General features: G+C 37.7%; 1 protein-coding gene across 1 annotated transcript; it reads left to right on the top strand.

Annotated features, from left to right (window-relative positions):
- Window positions 1-7936: 7936 nt before the first annotated feature.
- TSHB (thyroid stimulating hormone subunit beta) lies at window positions 7937-13684 on the top strand. The gene is made up of 3 exons (XM_036273464.1): window positions 7937-7965; window positions 12738-12900; window positions 13350-13684. The coding sequence occupies exons 2-3, from the start codon at window positions 12739-12741 to the stop codon at window positions 13602-13604; spliced, it is 417 nt and encodes a 138-aa protein (XP_036129357.1). The 5' UTR covers window positions 7937-7965; window position 12738; the 3' UTR covers window positions 13605-13684.
- The last annotated feature ends 542 nt before the right edge of the window (window positions 13685-14226 follow it).

Consider the following 14226-nt stretch of genomic DNA (forward strand, 5'->3'; position numbering starts at 1 on the left):
TATTCTTCAGCTCCATAACATCTTCTCGGAACTTGCTTATATTTTCTGTCTCTTTTTTGAAATTTTCACTGTGTTCATTCATTCTTCTCCAAAGTTCAGTGAACAACTTTATGACCATTACTTTGAACTCATTATCGGGTGGGTTGCTTATCTCCATTTCATTAAGATCCTTTTCTGAGTTTTTTTCATGTTCTTTTGATTGGAATATATTCCTCTGTCTCCTCATTTTGCCAGACTCTCTGTGTTTGTTTCTATGTATTAGGCAAATCAGCTGTCACTACCTTGAGAAAAATGTGTATTCTGCTGCTGTTGAATGGAATATTGTGTATATGTTAGATCTGTGTGATCTAAAGTGCACTTCAAGTCCATTATTTAAGTCCCCTGTTATTATTGCATTGCTGTTTATTTCTGCCTTCAGATCTATTAGTTATTATTTAATCTAGTTAGGTGCTGCAATATTAGATGCATATATATTTATAATTATTATATCCTCTTGCTAAATTGATCCCTTTGTCATTATATAATGACCTTTGTCTTTTGTTAAAGCTTTTGTCTTAAAGTTTACTTTGTCTGATATAAGTATAGCTATCCCTGCTCTCTTTTGGTTTTCATTTGCATGGAATATCTTTCTTCATAACTTTGCGTTGAGGCTATGAGTGTCCTTAAAGCTTAATTGAGTTTCTTGTAGGCAGCATATCAACGGGTCTTGTTATTATTTTTCTATTTAAAATCCACTCAGCCACTGTACATCTTTTATTTTATTATTATTATTTTTTATCCTCACTCGAGGACATTTTTTGCATTTACCTTCAGGTAGAGTGGGAGAGAGAAAGGGGTGAAGAGAGAGAGAAACATCAATTTGAGAGAGACACATTGACTGGCTGCCACCCACATGACCCCAACCAGGACTGGGGACAAACTGCAACTGAGGTATGTGCCCTTAGCAGGAACTGAACCCGGGACTCTCTGGTCTATGCGCCAATGCTCTAACCACTGAGAAAACTGGCCAGGGCCACTGTACATCTTTTAATTGGAGAATTTCAGCCATTTATATTTTAAATAATTATTGATATGTAAGGACATACTATCACTGTTTTGTTACCTGTTTTCTGATTGTTTTGAAGTTCTTTTTTCCCTCTTCCTCCCCTGCAATCTTTTTTTTTTTTGTATTAACTGATGATCTTTTTTGTAGTGGTTTGCTTTGATACTTTTCTTTTTATTATTTGTTTATCTATTATAGGTGTTTCTTTGTGATTGCCATGAGGCTTATATAAAACATCTCATAGTTATGACAATTTATTTAAGCTAATAACAACTTTATTTGCATAAAAAGTTCCATACATTTACTTAACTCCCCCGTTTTATGTTATTGGCCCCCAACTTACATCTTTTTATATTGTGTTCCATTAACAAAATATTGTAGCTATGGTTATTTTCAACAGTTCTATCTTTTTATTTTTGTATCCTCATCCAAGGATATGTTTGATTTTAGAGAAAGAGAAAGGGAGGAGGAGAGAGAAATCGCAATGTGAGAGAGAAATATTGATTGGTTACCTCCCTTATGCATCCTGACTGGGGATCAAACCTGCAACTTTGACTTCCGGTCAAGATGGCGGGTAGGTAACCGCAGTATCGAGTCCTCCCACAACCACATCAAAGTTACAACTAAACTACAGAACAACCATCATCCAAAACCACCTGACATCAAGCTGAATGGAAGTCCTACAACTACGGGATTAAAGCAGCAGCCACATCCAGACTGGTAGGAGGGGCGGAGGCAGACGGGCTGGTCCCACACCCACGTGTGGTGGATAAAAATCAGGAGGACACCTCGGCTGGGAAGGTCCTCCCTGAGGACTGAGGGGTCCCCGTCCCACACCAGGTGCCCCGCTCAAGGTTCCAGTGCCAGGAGGAGAATCCACATCACTTCTGGCTGGAAAAACCAGCGGGAACTGAGGCTCGGGGAGTCTGAGGGAGGCTGAGGCGGCTGGAGCCCCAGGCAGCTCCTCTTAAAGGGCTCATGCACAAACTTACTCAGACTCGCACCCTCCAGTTTCCAGCATGGGGGAGGCAGCTTGAAAGGCACCAGAGACATGCAGGGAAGAACTGAGATGTTTGGCACTGGAGTGAGGGCTGGAGAGGGGGCTTTCTCCTAGACAGACTTGCTATCAGAGGCCTCTTTGTTCCTTTGGTGAGCCCTTCCCTGTGGCAGCAGAAAGCCGCCATATTGGGGACTCCAGCAACTTGGCTCACGCTGTTTGCCCCTCATTGGTGACTCCCTGAGGCCCCACCCTGCCCAACTTTCAGGCCCGCCCAAGCTGTTGCCAATTGCTTTACCATAGGATTGGCTTGTCTTGGATCCTGCTTCAGGTTTTTCCTAAATTCTTTTAAATAAGCAGCGTCTGGTCTCAGCCCCATACCTCTCCTTAAGTAATACATAGAAACAAACACAGGGAGGCAACCAAAATGAGGAGACAAAAAAACAGGTCCCATATGAAAGAACATAATAAAACTCCAGGAAAAGAACTAAGCGAAATGGAGATAAGAATCCTAACAGATGCAGAGTTCCAAACACTGCTTATAATCTTGAAAAAGAAGGACAAAGTAGGTGGGATCACAATACCAGATATCAGGTTATACTACAAAGTGACTGTAATCAAAACAGCCTGGTATGAGCACAAGAACAGGCATATAGACCAGTGGAACAGAACAGAGAACCCAGAAATGGACCCAAGGCAATATGCTCAATTACTATTTGACAAAGGTGGCAAGAGCATTCAGTGGAATAAAGACAGCCTCTTTAATAAATGGTGTTGGGAAAATTGGACAACTACATGCAAAAAAATGAAACTAGACTATCAACTTACACCATACACAAAAATAAACTCAAAATGGATAAAAGACTTAAATGTGATCCATGAATCCATAAAAATTCTAGAAAAAAATGCAGGCAACAAAATTTCGGACATCATGCACAGCAGAATTTTCACTGATACATCACCTAAGGCAACAGAAACAAAGAAAAAAATGAACACATGGGACTACATCAAACTCAAAAGCTTCTGCACAGCAAAAAAAAACAATCATCAAAATGGAAAGGCAACCCACTGTATGGGAGAACATCATTGCCAATGATACATCAGATAAGGGGTTAATTTCCAAAATATATAGAGTACTCATACAACTCAACAAAAGGAAGAAAAAGAACTCAATTAAAAAATGGGCAGAGGAGCTGAATAGACACCTCTCCAAAAAAGGACATACAAATGGCCAAGAGACAGATGAAGAAATGCTCAACATCACTAATCATCAGAGAGATGCAAACTAAAACAACAATGAGGTATCACCTCACACCTGTCAGAATGGCTGCCATCAACAAATCATCAAACAACAAGTGTTGGCGAGGGTGTGGAGAAAAGGGGACTCTAGTACACTGCTGGTGGGAATGCAGACTGGTGCAGCCACTATGGAAAACACTATGGTGTTACCTCAAAAAATTAAAAATTGAACTTCCATTTGACCCAGTGATCCCGCTTCTAGGAATATACCCTAAGAAGCCTGAAACACCAATCAGGAAGAATATATGTACCCCCATGTTCATAGCAGCACTGTTTACAATAGCTAAGATCTGGAAACAGCCCAAGTATCCATCAGTAGACTAATGGATAAAAAAGCAGTGGTACATATACACAATGGAGCACTATGCAGCTGTAAGAAAGAAAGATCTCTTATCCTTTGAGATGACATGGAGGGATCTGGAAAGTATTATCCTAAGTGAAATAAGCCAAGCAGAAAAAGACAAATACCACATGATTTTACTTATATACGGAATATAATGAACATAACAGTCTGAGGAATACGGTAGACCCAGAAACGTGGAAGTAGGGCACAGATTGACATCCCTCAGAAGAGGGGGTGGGGGTTGGGAAGAGATAAACCACAGAACTTATATGCATGTATGCATGACCAATGGACATAGACAACAAAGCTGGGGACGGGGCGGGGAGGATCGAGAGGGGGGTGCCAATGGGGTAAAAAAGGAGAAACATCTGTAACAACAACAAAAAAAGAAGATGGCAGGAAGTTAAAAAAAAAAAAAGAAATAATTAGAGTGTTTTTAGGTTATTCACATTTCTATTTCTTTGGGATCAATTAGTAGGAAATTATTGTGTTCCTTTGGTGGTATCATGTTTTGATGTCCTTTGTCTACTAATTCTATTATCTATACCAGTTCTGGGTCAGTTTCAATGGATTAATTTTCTCTTTATTATGAATTATATTTTCCTGCTTCTTTGCATGCCCAGTAATTTTTTTTATTGAATGCCACATATTGTGGATTACACATTGTTGGGGGTCAGATACTGTATACCTATAAATATTCTTCACATTGTTCTCTGAGTCAGGTCTGTTACTCGCAAATAGTTGATCCTTTTGGGTCTTGCTTTAAAGATTTGTTAGGCAGGGTTAGAGCAGCATTTAGGGCAGATTTCTCCCCACAATTGAGGCAATACCCTTCTAAATATACTACCTTATATCCCACGAATTAGGACATTTTCTACTGTTGTTGATTGGAATAAGCACATTGCCTATCTCTATGTGAATCCCAGGACTGTTCTCTTTAATCCTTTCAGATAATCCTTTCCTCATCTAGTTTCTTCACATGCATGAGTTGATCAGTTTTCAGCTGAATATTCAGAGTTTATCTGCAAATCTCCAGAATTCTCTCTGTGCAGTTGTCTCCTCTCCAATGTGTTTCCCTGTGAACTCCAAGTGCCTTGGGCTCCATGGTCTCCCAGGTCCTTCTCCTCTATTTGAGGATACTTCTTGCCTCTGCCTTGATACCCCTCCCTGCACCATAGGCCAGAAATTTTCTTCCAGCAGTAAGCTGCAGTACTTTTGCTTATTTATTGTCTCTTTGGGAACTTTTTGCTTTGCTGCCTAATAGTCCATGGGTATAGAACCAGTGTTTCATATATTTTGTCCTATTTATAGTTATTTGAAATGGGAGAATAAATCCAATCTGGAAGTGAAAGTTCAATCTGCCTGGATTCTTTTAACACAGATCATATACATTAGAGTCCCTTTGAAAATAAAATTATTACCAAATGTATTATATTTTTTATAGTTTTCTAGTAGTAGGCCAAGAGTATATCAGTTACCTATTTTGTGTATATGTATGTTTCCAGGGATATGTATATAAATCTGCTAGAAACTGAGTATGTGAATCAATACTTTATACAACAGAGGCACTACTTCCATTAGAAACAAACATCTAACATTCTCATAGTCACTGTACTCTTACCATCTTGCGTGGAATTAAATTTGGCATCCTCATACTCACTTTACCTGTTTTCAGTTTCTTCTCTTACTACATAGTAGTTCACATTCCCTAGATTTAGGGATCCCTTAATGGCTAATTTTGGTACATATCCCAGATATTGCCTTAACCTCTCCATTCCCCCCTCCAGGTAGACTTGCCTGTACCAGGCCCCATTTTTTTCATTTTCTTTTATTATCTATAAACATGAGGACAAGTGAAGACTAGTGAAGTTGTCAATAATCTATAATAATATCTATGATTTACTGAGCATCTACCACGTGCTAGATGCCCTATATATTTTTTGTAATTCTATTAAAACAACTAACCATAAGGGAGGCCGTACAGACTCAGAGAAGGCTTTGCAGAAAGGGTGCTTTCTCAGTTAAGTCCTGAAGGATGAGTAGGAGTTAGGTGAGAGGAGGCATGGAGTGGTGGATCAGGCAGATGTTCCAGATGGAGGGAATGGCATAGGAAAAGGCTTAGAGGGAAGAGAGTGTGACTAATTTGAGGAACTCAGTTCACTTAGGCTGAGGAACATAGAAAGTGGAGAAAGGGTGGAGAAGTTAGGGGGAGAGGTTGGAACTGGCGAAAAATGGAATTAGCGATATGAAGGACTTTATAAATTTTACTAAGAAGTTTGGACTTTTTTCTGAGTATGAGGGAAAATTCTCATTGAACTCTAGTCATATTATAGTGAGGCAAATAGATTGAAAGGGGGTAAACTTGAGTTGTAGCTATGGAAATGGATAAAAGTGATTTTAAAAATTCAACAATTACAACTGGCCAGGTTGGGTCAGCAGTTAAAACATCAGCCTGCGGACCAAGGAGTCTCGGGTTTGATTCCAGTCAAGGGCATGTACCTACCTTGGTTGTGGTTCGGTCCCGGCCCTGGTTGGGGTCATGTGGGCGAAAACCAATTGATATTTCTCTCTCATGTCAATGTTTCTCTCTCTCTCTCTCCTTCCCTTCTTTTCACTCTATCTGAAGATAAATGGAAAAGTATCCTTGGGTGAAAATTAAAATTCACTTATTCATGCACTCCCTTAGCCATTTATGCATTCAACAAATATGGCTGCCTACTATATACTAGGCACTGTGGCTAAATATTTGTTAAGTAAATAGATGTTGAATTATTATAAATTAGTTATCAGTTATTGAACACTTAGTATATGCCAGACACAGTGTTAGGTGTTCTCCATAAACAAATAAAAGAAGGAACTGAAGTAAGGAGAGCTCAAGCATGCCAATGTCATATAGCTAGTAAATGGTAGAGCCAGGATTTTATATCAGATCAGTTGATATTGTGTCAGATTTGGTCATTTACTTAAATGACTTTTATTTCACATAAATTTTATGAACTTCCCTCTTAGGACTGCTTTTGCTGTGTCCCATAGATTTGGGGTGGTTGTATCTTTTGATTTCTTCCTTGATCTCATTGTTAACCCATTCTTGTTTAGTATCATGTTCTTTAACTGCCATGTGTTTATGTGTTTTTCAGTTTTTTTCTTGTAATTTATTTCTATTGTGGTTAGAGAATATGCTTGATGTGATTTCAGTCTTCTTAAATTTATTGAGACTTGTTTTGTGCCCTAACATGTGGTCTATACTGGAAAATGTTCCATGTGACCTTGAGAAGAATGTATATTCTGCTGCTTTGGGGTGAAATGCTCTGAAGAAATTAATTAAATCCATCAGATCTAGTGTATCGTTTAAGGCTGTTGATTCCTTGTTAATTTTCTGTCTGGAAGCTCTATCCATTGATGCCAGTGGGGTGTTAAAATCCCCTACCATCACTGTATTATTGTCAATCTCTCCCTTTATGTCCATCAAGATTTGCTTTATATATTTAGGTGCTCCTGTGTTAAGTGCAGAAATATTTACAAGGGTTATATCCTCTTGGACTGACCCCTTTATGATTATGCAATGTCCTTCTTTGTCTCTTATTATAGCTTTTGTTTTAAAGTCTATTTTGTCTGATATGAGTATTGCTACCCCAGCTTTTTTCATTAACATTTGCATGAAATATTTTTTTCCATCCTTTTACTTTCAGTTCATGTCACATGTAAACTTTACTTATTATTATTTTAAACACAAAGAGAAAACAAAATATATTGAACTAATGTTTTTTGTTTTAGTCAGAAATGTATATGCCAATTGTCCTGGATTTCCATTAAAAAGTTGCCTTTACTTTGTAGATAAGCAATAATTTTATTTATGTCTAAATGAGTGCTTTGGTAAAATTTGGGGCACTCAAGTCCCAAGGAAATTTTCATTCCCATGTTTTTCTTAGATGAAGTTAAGGTTTTCTCCCCCTCTTTCTGTGTATATCCTTTGGAATATTAATAAATATTAATAAAGGATGTATTTAAAAGGGTAATTTTATTTTGAAACAGGAGAAAGAAATATTTATGCTGCCATAATGTCAGAGTTTCCAGAGGAAGGTGTTGTGAAATTATTTATCTAAACATATTTTATTTGGGGTTCAGTATGAATTTTCAATAGATGTTTTTCAGATAAGGAAGCAGTAATTTAAACGCAGTTATATAAACAAGAAGATCAGAGAGGAATTATCCCAAAGAGTATAAAATGAACCAAGAGATTTTAGTCTGAGTCATTACAGCATCAGCTCACCAATGCAAAGTAAGGTAGGTGTATACACTGAGCAGGCTTTGCAAAATGAAATGTTCTTTTTCTTTTTTCACTTTCACCATTTTAGCATTGATTAAAAAATGGCAAACACTAAGTGATAGTTTGCTTGGATCAACTCTAAGAATTGTAATCATTGCTCCAGAACTCTTCAATGCTGGGTGAATTTCGTGAACTACATAGATAAGGATAACAAAAAATTGCATTAACTTGAAGAGGAACAACTGGTTAATTCCCTGACTGATGTTCATGGCTTTTCTTATTTACATTTCAATTTAAATATTTTTGTTAATTGAGTAATCTGTTTGTTAAATTATGTCAATTACTAATTGTTATCTTTGATGATAATATACCTCTGGGAAAACTTAAATTCAATTTTGAGTACCTGCGGGGGTAATTTACTTTCTCATTTTAGTTATTTAATAGCTAAACCTTGGATAGTGTCCAGGGCACACACTGCTTTATAGTACATTTTATTCTCTAGAAAAATGTGTTGCTTTAGTAAAGTTCCTAGATTGTTGATAGGGTGGGCAATTGATTCTTTTCATAGTGTAGTAAGGGATTTGGAGAGAAAAGATTGGTGAAGGAAATTAGCAGAGCAGAGAGAAATGTGCTTATTGAGAAGGAAGGTAGGGAGAGAACAGAAAAGGAAAGAAAAAGTGGAGTAAGAAGCAGAAGAAAGAAGATATCTTAGAATAAGGATAAACATTGGCAGTGTAGACATATATGGTTATGCCACTGAAAAAAGCATCGCTTATTATCTAGGGCCTGAAATCATGCCTTCTATGTGTAGCTGCTCAGTAAAAGTTATGATGATGTTAAAAGAGACAATTAGGTTGCCAAGATGAGAATTCAGGTGATAAAAACAGAAACTGTGGCAGATCATATAGGGTGGTATTAACTAACACTGATTCATATAGTGATACGTATGTACATTTATGTACATTATATATATTATGTACATTATATAGTCTTCTGTAGCATTCCAAGTTCATCACATGCATTGTTTTATTCTTTTTTTATGAGTTTAGGATGGATCATATGGAAAAATGAGGGCACAAAGATATTAAATTGCTCAGTTACACGCATTGCAATGATATTTGGAAGCAGAAGTCTAGGTCACTAACAATTAGACCAGGAGTCTGGCACTAATTTATCATATAGAATCACTGTTTATGCTGAAAAGAACTTCCTGATCATCTTCTGGTTCTAAGCTTTCCTTTTCTAGATAAAGAAATTGAGGCTTAGAAAGATTTTGTGGGTCGAGTTTTACTATTTGAAAGAATAATTTTTATTTTCTTTACATCCACAAAGTTATACAGCTACTTTGCTGAAAGTGCAGTACTTGTACATTTCCCTTTTGTTAGTTTAGAATTTTACATTAAGAGGAACTTTGAAAAAAGTATAGTGTTCATAATGAATATGAGCTTGGGTAAAAGTTCCAAAATAGTTTTTGTTTATCCTATAATTTATAAAAGGGCTGGGTGTACTTGTCTTTTTCTGTTTTCCAATTGGAGAGATAAGGCCCAGGCAGATTAAATATTTTAGTCAATTTCTCATAGATCCATGGGAGATCTTAAAATACAATTGTGTTCCTTAATCCAGAACTGATATTTTCACCACTAGGTTACCATACATCTATTTTACATAGAATCGTAGAGCTAAAAGTTAAAAAACATGCAGTTAATGATTTCCTATGGCAAAAATTCAGTAGCTGTCTGGTTAGACAGGCAAGAACATATGATCATGACAGTTGAGTATTTTATGTGATTTACTCAGTTAATATTTGTAAGATTCTGCAGAGAATCCTTCAAACCTGTGGCTCTAATTAAGAGAACCAATTCTATATTGGAGGGAGCTCACATTTGTGAAGCACTCGAGAAAACCAGATTCCATGAGCAACAGGTTTTTATATTTTCCATCCCTAGTTGAAATACCAACAAACTTCCAAGGAATGCTTGAATGTGCGGCATTTTATTTAAAAGAGTTTGCTAGAAAACCCTTCTTAATGGGTTAGTTTACTTCCTTGTCTATACAGAAGAAATCTTTGATACTTGTGGGTTTCAGAGTCATAATGTAGATTCTTTCAGAGCACTTAGAACACTATGTTTGTTGTTTTGTAATCCTCACCCGAGGATACTGTCTTTCTATTTATCTTCAGACAGAGTCGGGGGAGGGGGGAAGAGATTGATGTGAGAGAGACACATCAATTGATTGCCTCCTGCAAAACCCTGGACCAAGGCTGGGGACTGAACTGCAACCAAAGCATGTGCCCTTGACCAGAATCAAACCTGCGACTCTGGTCTGTGAGCCAATGCTCCAACCACTAAGCCAAACCAGCCAGGGCTGTATTTTTATTATTAGTGTTCATACTTACCTCCTCCATTAGACTGTCAGCACTTGAGGTCAAGGACCATAGCTTATGCCTTTTGTATTTCTCAGTGCCTGGTTCAAATGCTCAATATATATTTATCTAAGTTTCTAAGTTATCTGAAATTCTCATTCTGGGAATAGGAGACTGGTTAGAATGACCACTAATATCTGGAAGCTGACATTTATAATATATCTCTGGTAGCTTGTTGAATACGGTTTCAATTTTTTTCTTAAAAGCTAATTGAAGACATCCAGTGTGGCTTAGTGGTTGAGCTTCGACCCATGCATCAAGAGTTCGCCAGTTTGATTACCAGTCAGGACACATGCCCAGGTTGTGGGCCTGATCCTCAATGGGGGGCATGCAGGAGGCGGCCAATAGATGTTCTCTCTCATCGATGTTTCTGTCTCTCTCTCTCTCTCCCTTCCTCTCTCTTTAAAATCAACAAAGGAAAAAAAAATAGAAAAGAAAAAGTTAGTTGAAGACAAAATTCTGGTTAACTGAAACTGAATTTCTGAGATTTCAGTTAATGGAAGGTTTAGTGTATGCAACTTAAAGAGACTATTGGGATATAATGGACACGTTTGAGAAAATCTTGATACATTTTTGATGATTAAATAAAAATGTTTAGTGAATTATACCTTATCTAAAAGGTAAAAGGAAAAGCAAAGTTTGTGTTTAAAGATAACGCTACTTCATTAAGATGTATATTTTCTTTTCTCACAATACTTGAGAAGGGAAAAAAAAACCCAAATATACCTAGGTAACTGTACCATATTTGTAAGGTAAAACAATATTCTCAACCTTTGAAGTGATCAATTTAACATTCAAAAGTCTGGATTACCCGCTCTCACTAACAGAACTGAAATAATTGTGTCAACATTATCCAGCTCATTATGATGCCAACTGATGTTGAGCACTCTTCCAGCAGACAGGTTTTCTTGAGATGCACATTCTCTTTCTGCCTGAGGAGACCCTTTGCTGTCTTCCATGCAGCCAAACATATTTTACTTCCTGGCTAACCCACAATGGATCTGCTGTCCTTGATTGTATTAGTTCATGTGTCAACCTATATTTTTTGCACCTGAAATCTTCTTTTTAATCCTCACCTGAAGACATGTTTCCATTTATTTTGAGAGAGAGAGGGAGGGAGAGAAAGAGAAAGAAACATTGATGTGAGAGAGAAACATTCATCAGTTTCTTCCTTTACCAGGATCAAACCTGCACCGTAGGTTTGTGCCCTAAGAATTGAACTCTCAAACTTTTGGTGTATGGGACAATGCTCCAACCAACTGAGCCATCTGGCCAGGGCTGCATCTGTAATCTTTTTAAGAGAATGAATTTCATACATCTCTTGAGCAACATAATTTTTTATTTGTCCAAGTCTACTTTCAACCTTAGAGGAACATCCTAAGGATGGAGAAGCAGAGTATTTAGATTCTGGGTTAGCTCTTTAACAGCAGTGGTAATTTTACTTAATCTTGTCTGGACTTTCTGTAGTCTCATCTTGTCTTTCTTGACAGGCAATCGATAAAATTATATACAAGATTGCTTGCACTGAGATGGTACTCATGTCTGATTATGCATTTTCTTGGTTTCTTTGCCCTTTCTGATTATGACCCATTTGTTGGCCTTATTTTATTTTATCCTCACCCAAGGATATTTTTTCCCCTCATTTATCTTCAGGTAGAGTGGGAGGGGGGGAGAGAAAAAGAGAGAGGGAGGAAAGGGGAGAGAGAGAGAGAGAGAGAGAGAGAGAGAGAGAAACATTGATGTGCGAGAAATCGACTAGCTGCCTCCCGCACGACCCCCACCAGGGCCGGGGATGAATCACAACCGAGGTACGTGCCCTTGACTGGAATCAAACCTGTGACTCTTTGGTTTGCGTGCTGATGCTCTAATCACTGAGCCAAACTGGCTAGGACCATTTGTTGACCTTTTAACCAAAACTTTTTGAAAACTGCAGTTCTGGGAAAGCCCTTACTGAAGCCTAACTGTTAATTCACTTCTTCTAATCATCCAGGCAGGTATTTGGATTAGTTTCCATTGAATGAATTGTTTTACACTTAGTTGGTGTGTGTCTCTCTGCCATTTTTCTGCCATAGTGGTGTTTCAGGTGTGCCATTTCACTGCCCAGTGGAGCTAAGCAGCACTTGCAAACAGGACCTTCACTATATGATCTCATACATCGTGTGGTATGTGGATCACAGCCACATCTAAGTGTATACAGAAAAGTTATTGAGAGTATTAGCTATGTAAAAACATTTAACATAGGGTCTAGGACAAAGTAGGCATTGTGTTAAAAAATATATATATATATATTTTAGCTCTTTCCAAATGTCCCTTCTGAATGTCCTAAAGATACAGCTAATAGATTCTTTAATTTTATCTTTGATTTAGCATGACTGCTATCTTCCTGGTGTCCATGCTTTTTGGCCTTGCTTGTGGACAAGCAACATCTTTTTGTATTCCAACTGAGTATATGATGCATGTCGAAAGGAAAGAATGTGATTATTGCCTAACCATCAACACTACCATCTGTGCTGGATATTGTATGACACGGGTATGTAGTTTATCTCACTTCTTTGAGCTGTACATTAGGTAAACCTGGACTTAGTCCATTTCTATGCAGAAAGGAAATGCGATAAAGCACAACCTCATTTTCTAAATCTAATGGTCATTGGCTCCTTAGAGGTCGAATGCACAGGTTTCAATATTATATGTATGTACTCAGCACAACAGGTACAAGCAATTTTATAACAGTTTACTTCAAAACTTTATTTAAATCTTATTGTGTTCCCATGATCAAAGATTAAAGGGGGTGTGTGCCACAATTGTCTCTGTGGGATACAGTGAGGATGTGCTGAGGATGTGTACTGGGGAATGGGACTAAGGAGTGCTCCCCCAGTCCTATTTGTAACCGAGGAATATAAGTGAATTAGTTTGTGTTTATATTATCTACAAGTATCCTAAAGTCCTAGTATACTGATCCTTTTTCTGTTCTCTCCTCAGGATATCAATGGCAAGCTGTTTCTTCCCAAATATGCTCTGTCCCAGGATATTTGTACATATAGAGACTTCACGTATAAGACTGTAGAAATACCAGGATGCCCACGCCATGTTAGTCCTTATTTCTCCTATCCTATAGCTGTAAGCTGTAAGTGTGGCAAGTGCAATACTGACTATAGTGACTGTATACATGAGGTCATCAAGACAAACTATTGTACCAAACCTCAGCAGTCCTACATGGTGGGATTTTCTATCTAACTTCAATAGCAATGTAATTTGCAATTCAGTTCAATGTGTTTGCTTGGAATAAAACTCATACTATATCAATATATTTCACAACACACTGTGTACATTTTGAGTATTGTTTTATCCATACCTATAACCATGCGTGCATCAGAGACCTTGTGGGTGTTAGAAGAAAAGGTGACTGAGCTCATGTGAAGGATGGTTTCCACATGGAAGGGCAGAGCAGAGGTAAAATGGAGAACAGGGACATGAAATACTAACGCAAGTCAGTCTTGAGCAAGCTCTTTTAACAGTAAGTCACAAATTTTGTCTTGACATAGAAAATGAATGTTGGAATGCGACAGAGTTATAAGGAAAGGGTAATGTGATTAGAGGCTGAAGGAACATGTGGCATTAGGGTACCAGTTAGGTTTAAACATTAGACTCTTAACTCATTAATCACATATCTGTATTTGATATACAGTTATCAGAGGGGATGTTATAACCCGGCAGCTTTAAGCGTCCATGTTATCAAGTGACATGAGAACCCAAAGCCCCAGATTAGTATTTGGAAACCATGTTAATATCAACTTCCAAAGGCCTGGAGTGGAGGTGGACAGTGAGGAGTATGGGAAAGCTGCAATATAGTACGTTA

This window comes from Molossus molossus, unplaced genomic scaffold (genome assembly GCF_014108415.1).
Source record: "Molossus molossus isolate mMolMol1 unplaced genomic scaffold, mMolMol1.p scaffold_m16_p_20, whole genome shotgun sequence".
NCBI lineage: Eukaryota > Metazoa > Chordata > Mammalia > Chiroptera > Molossidae > Molossus > Molossus molossus.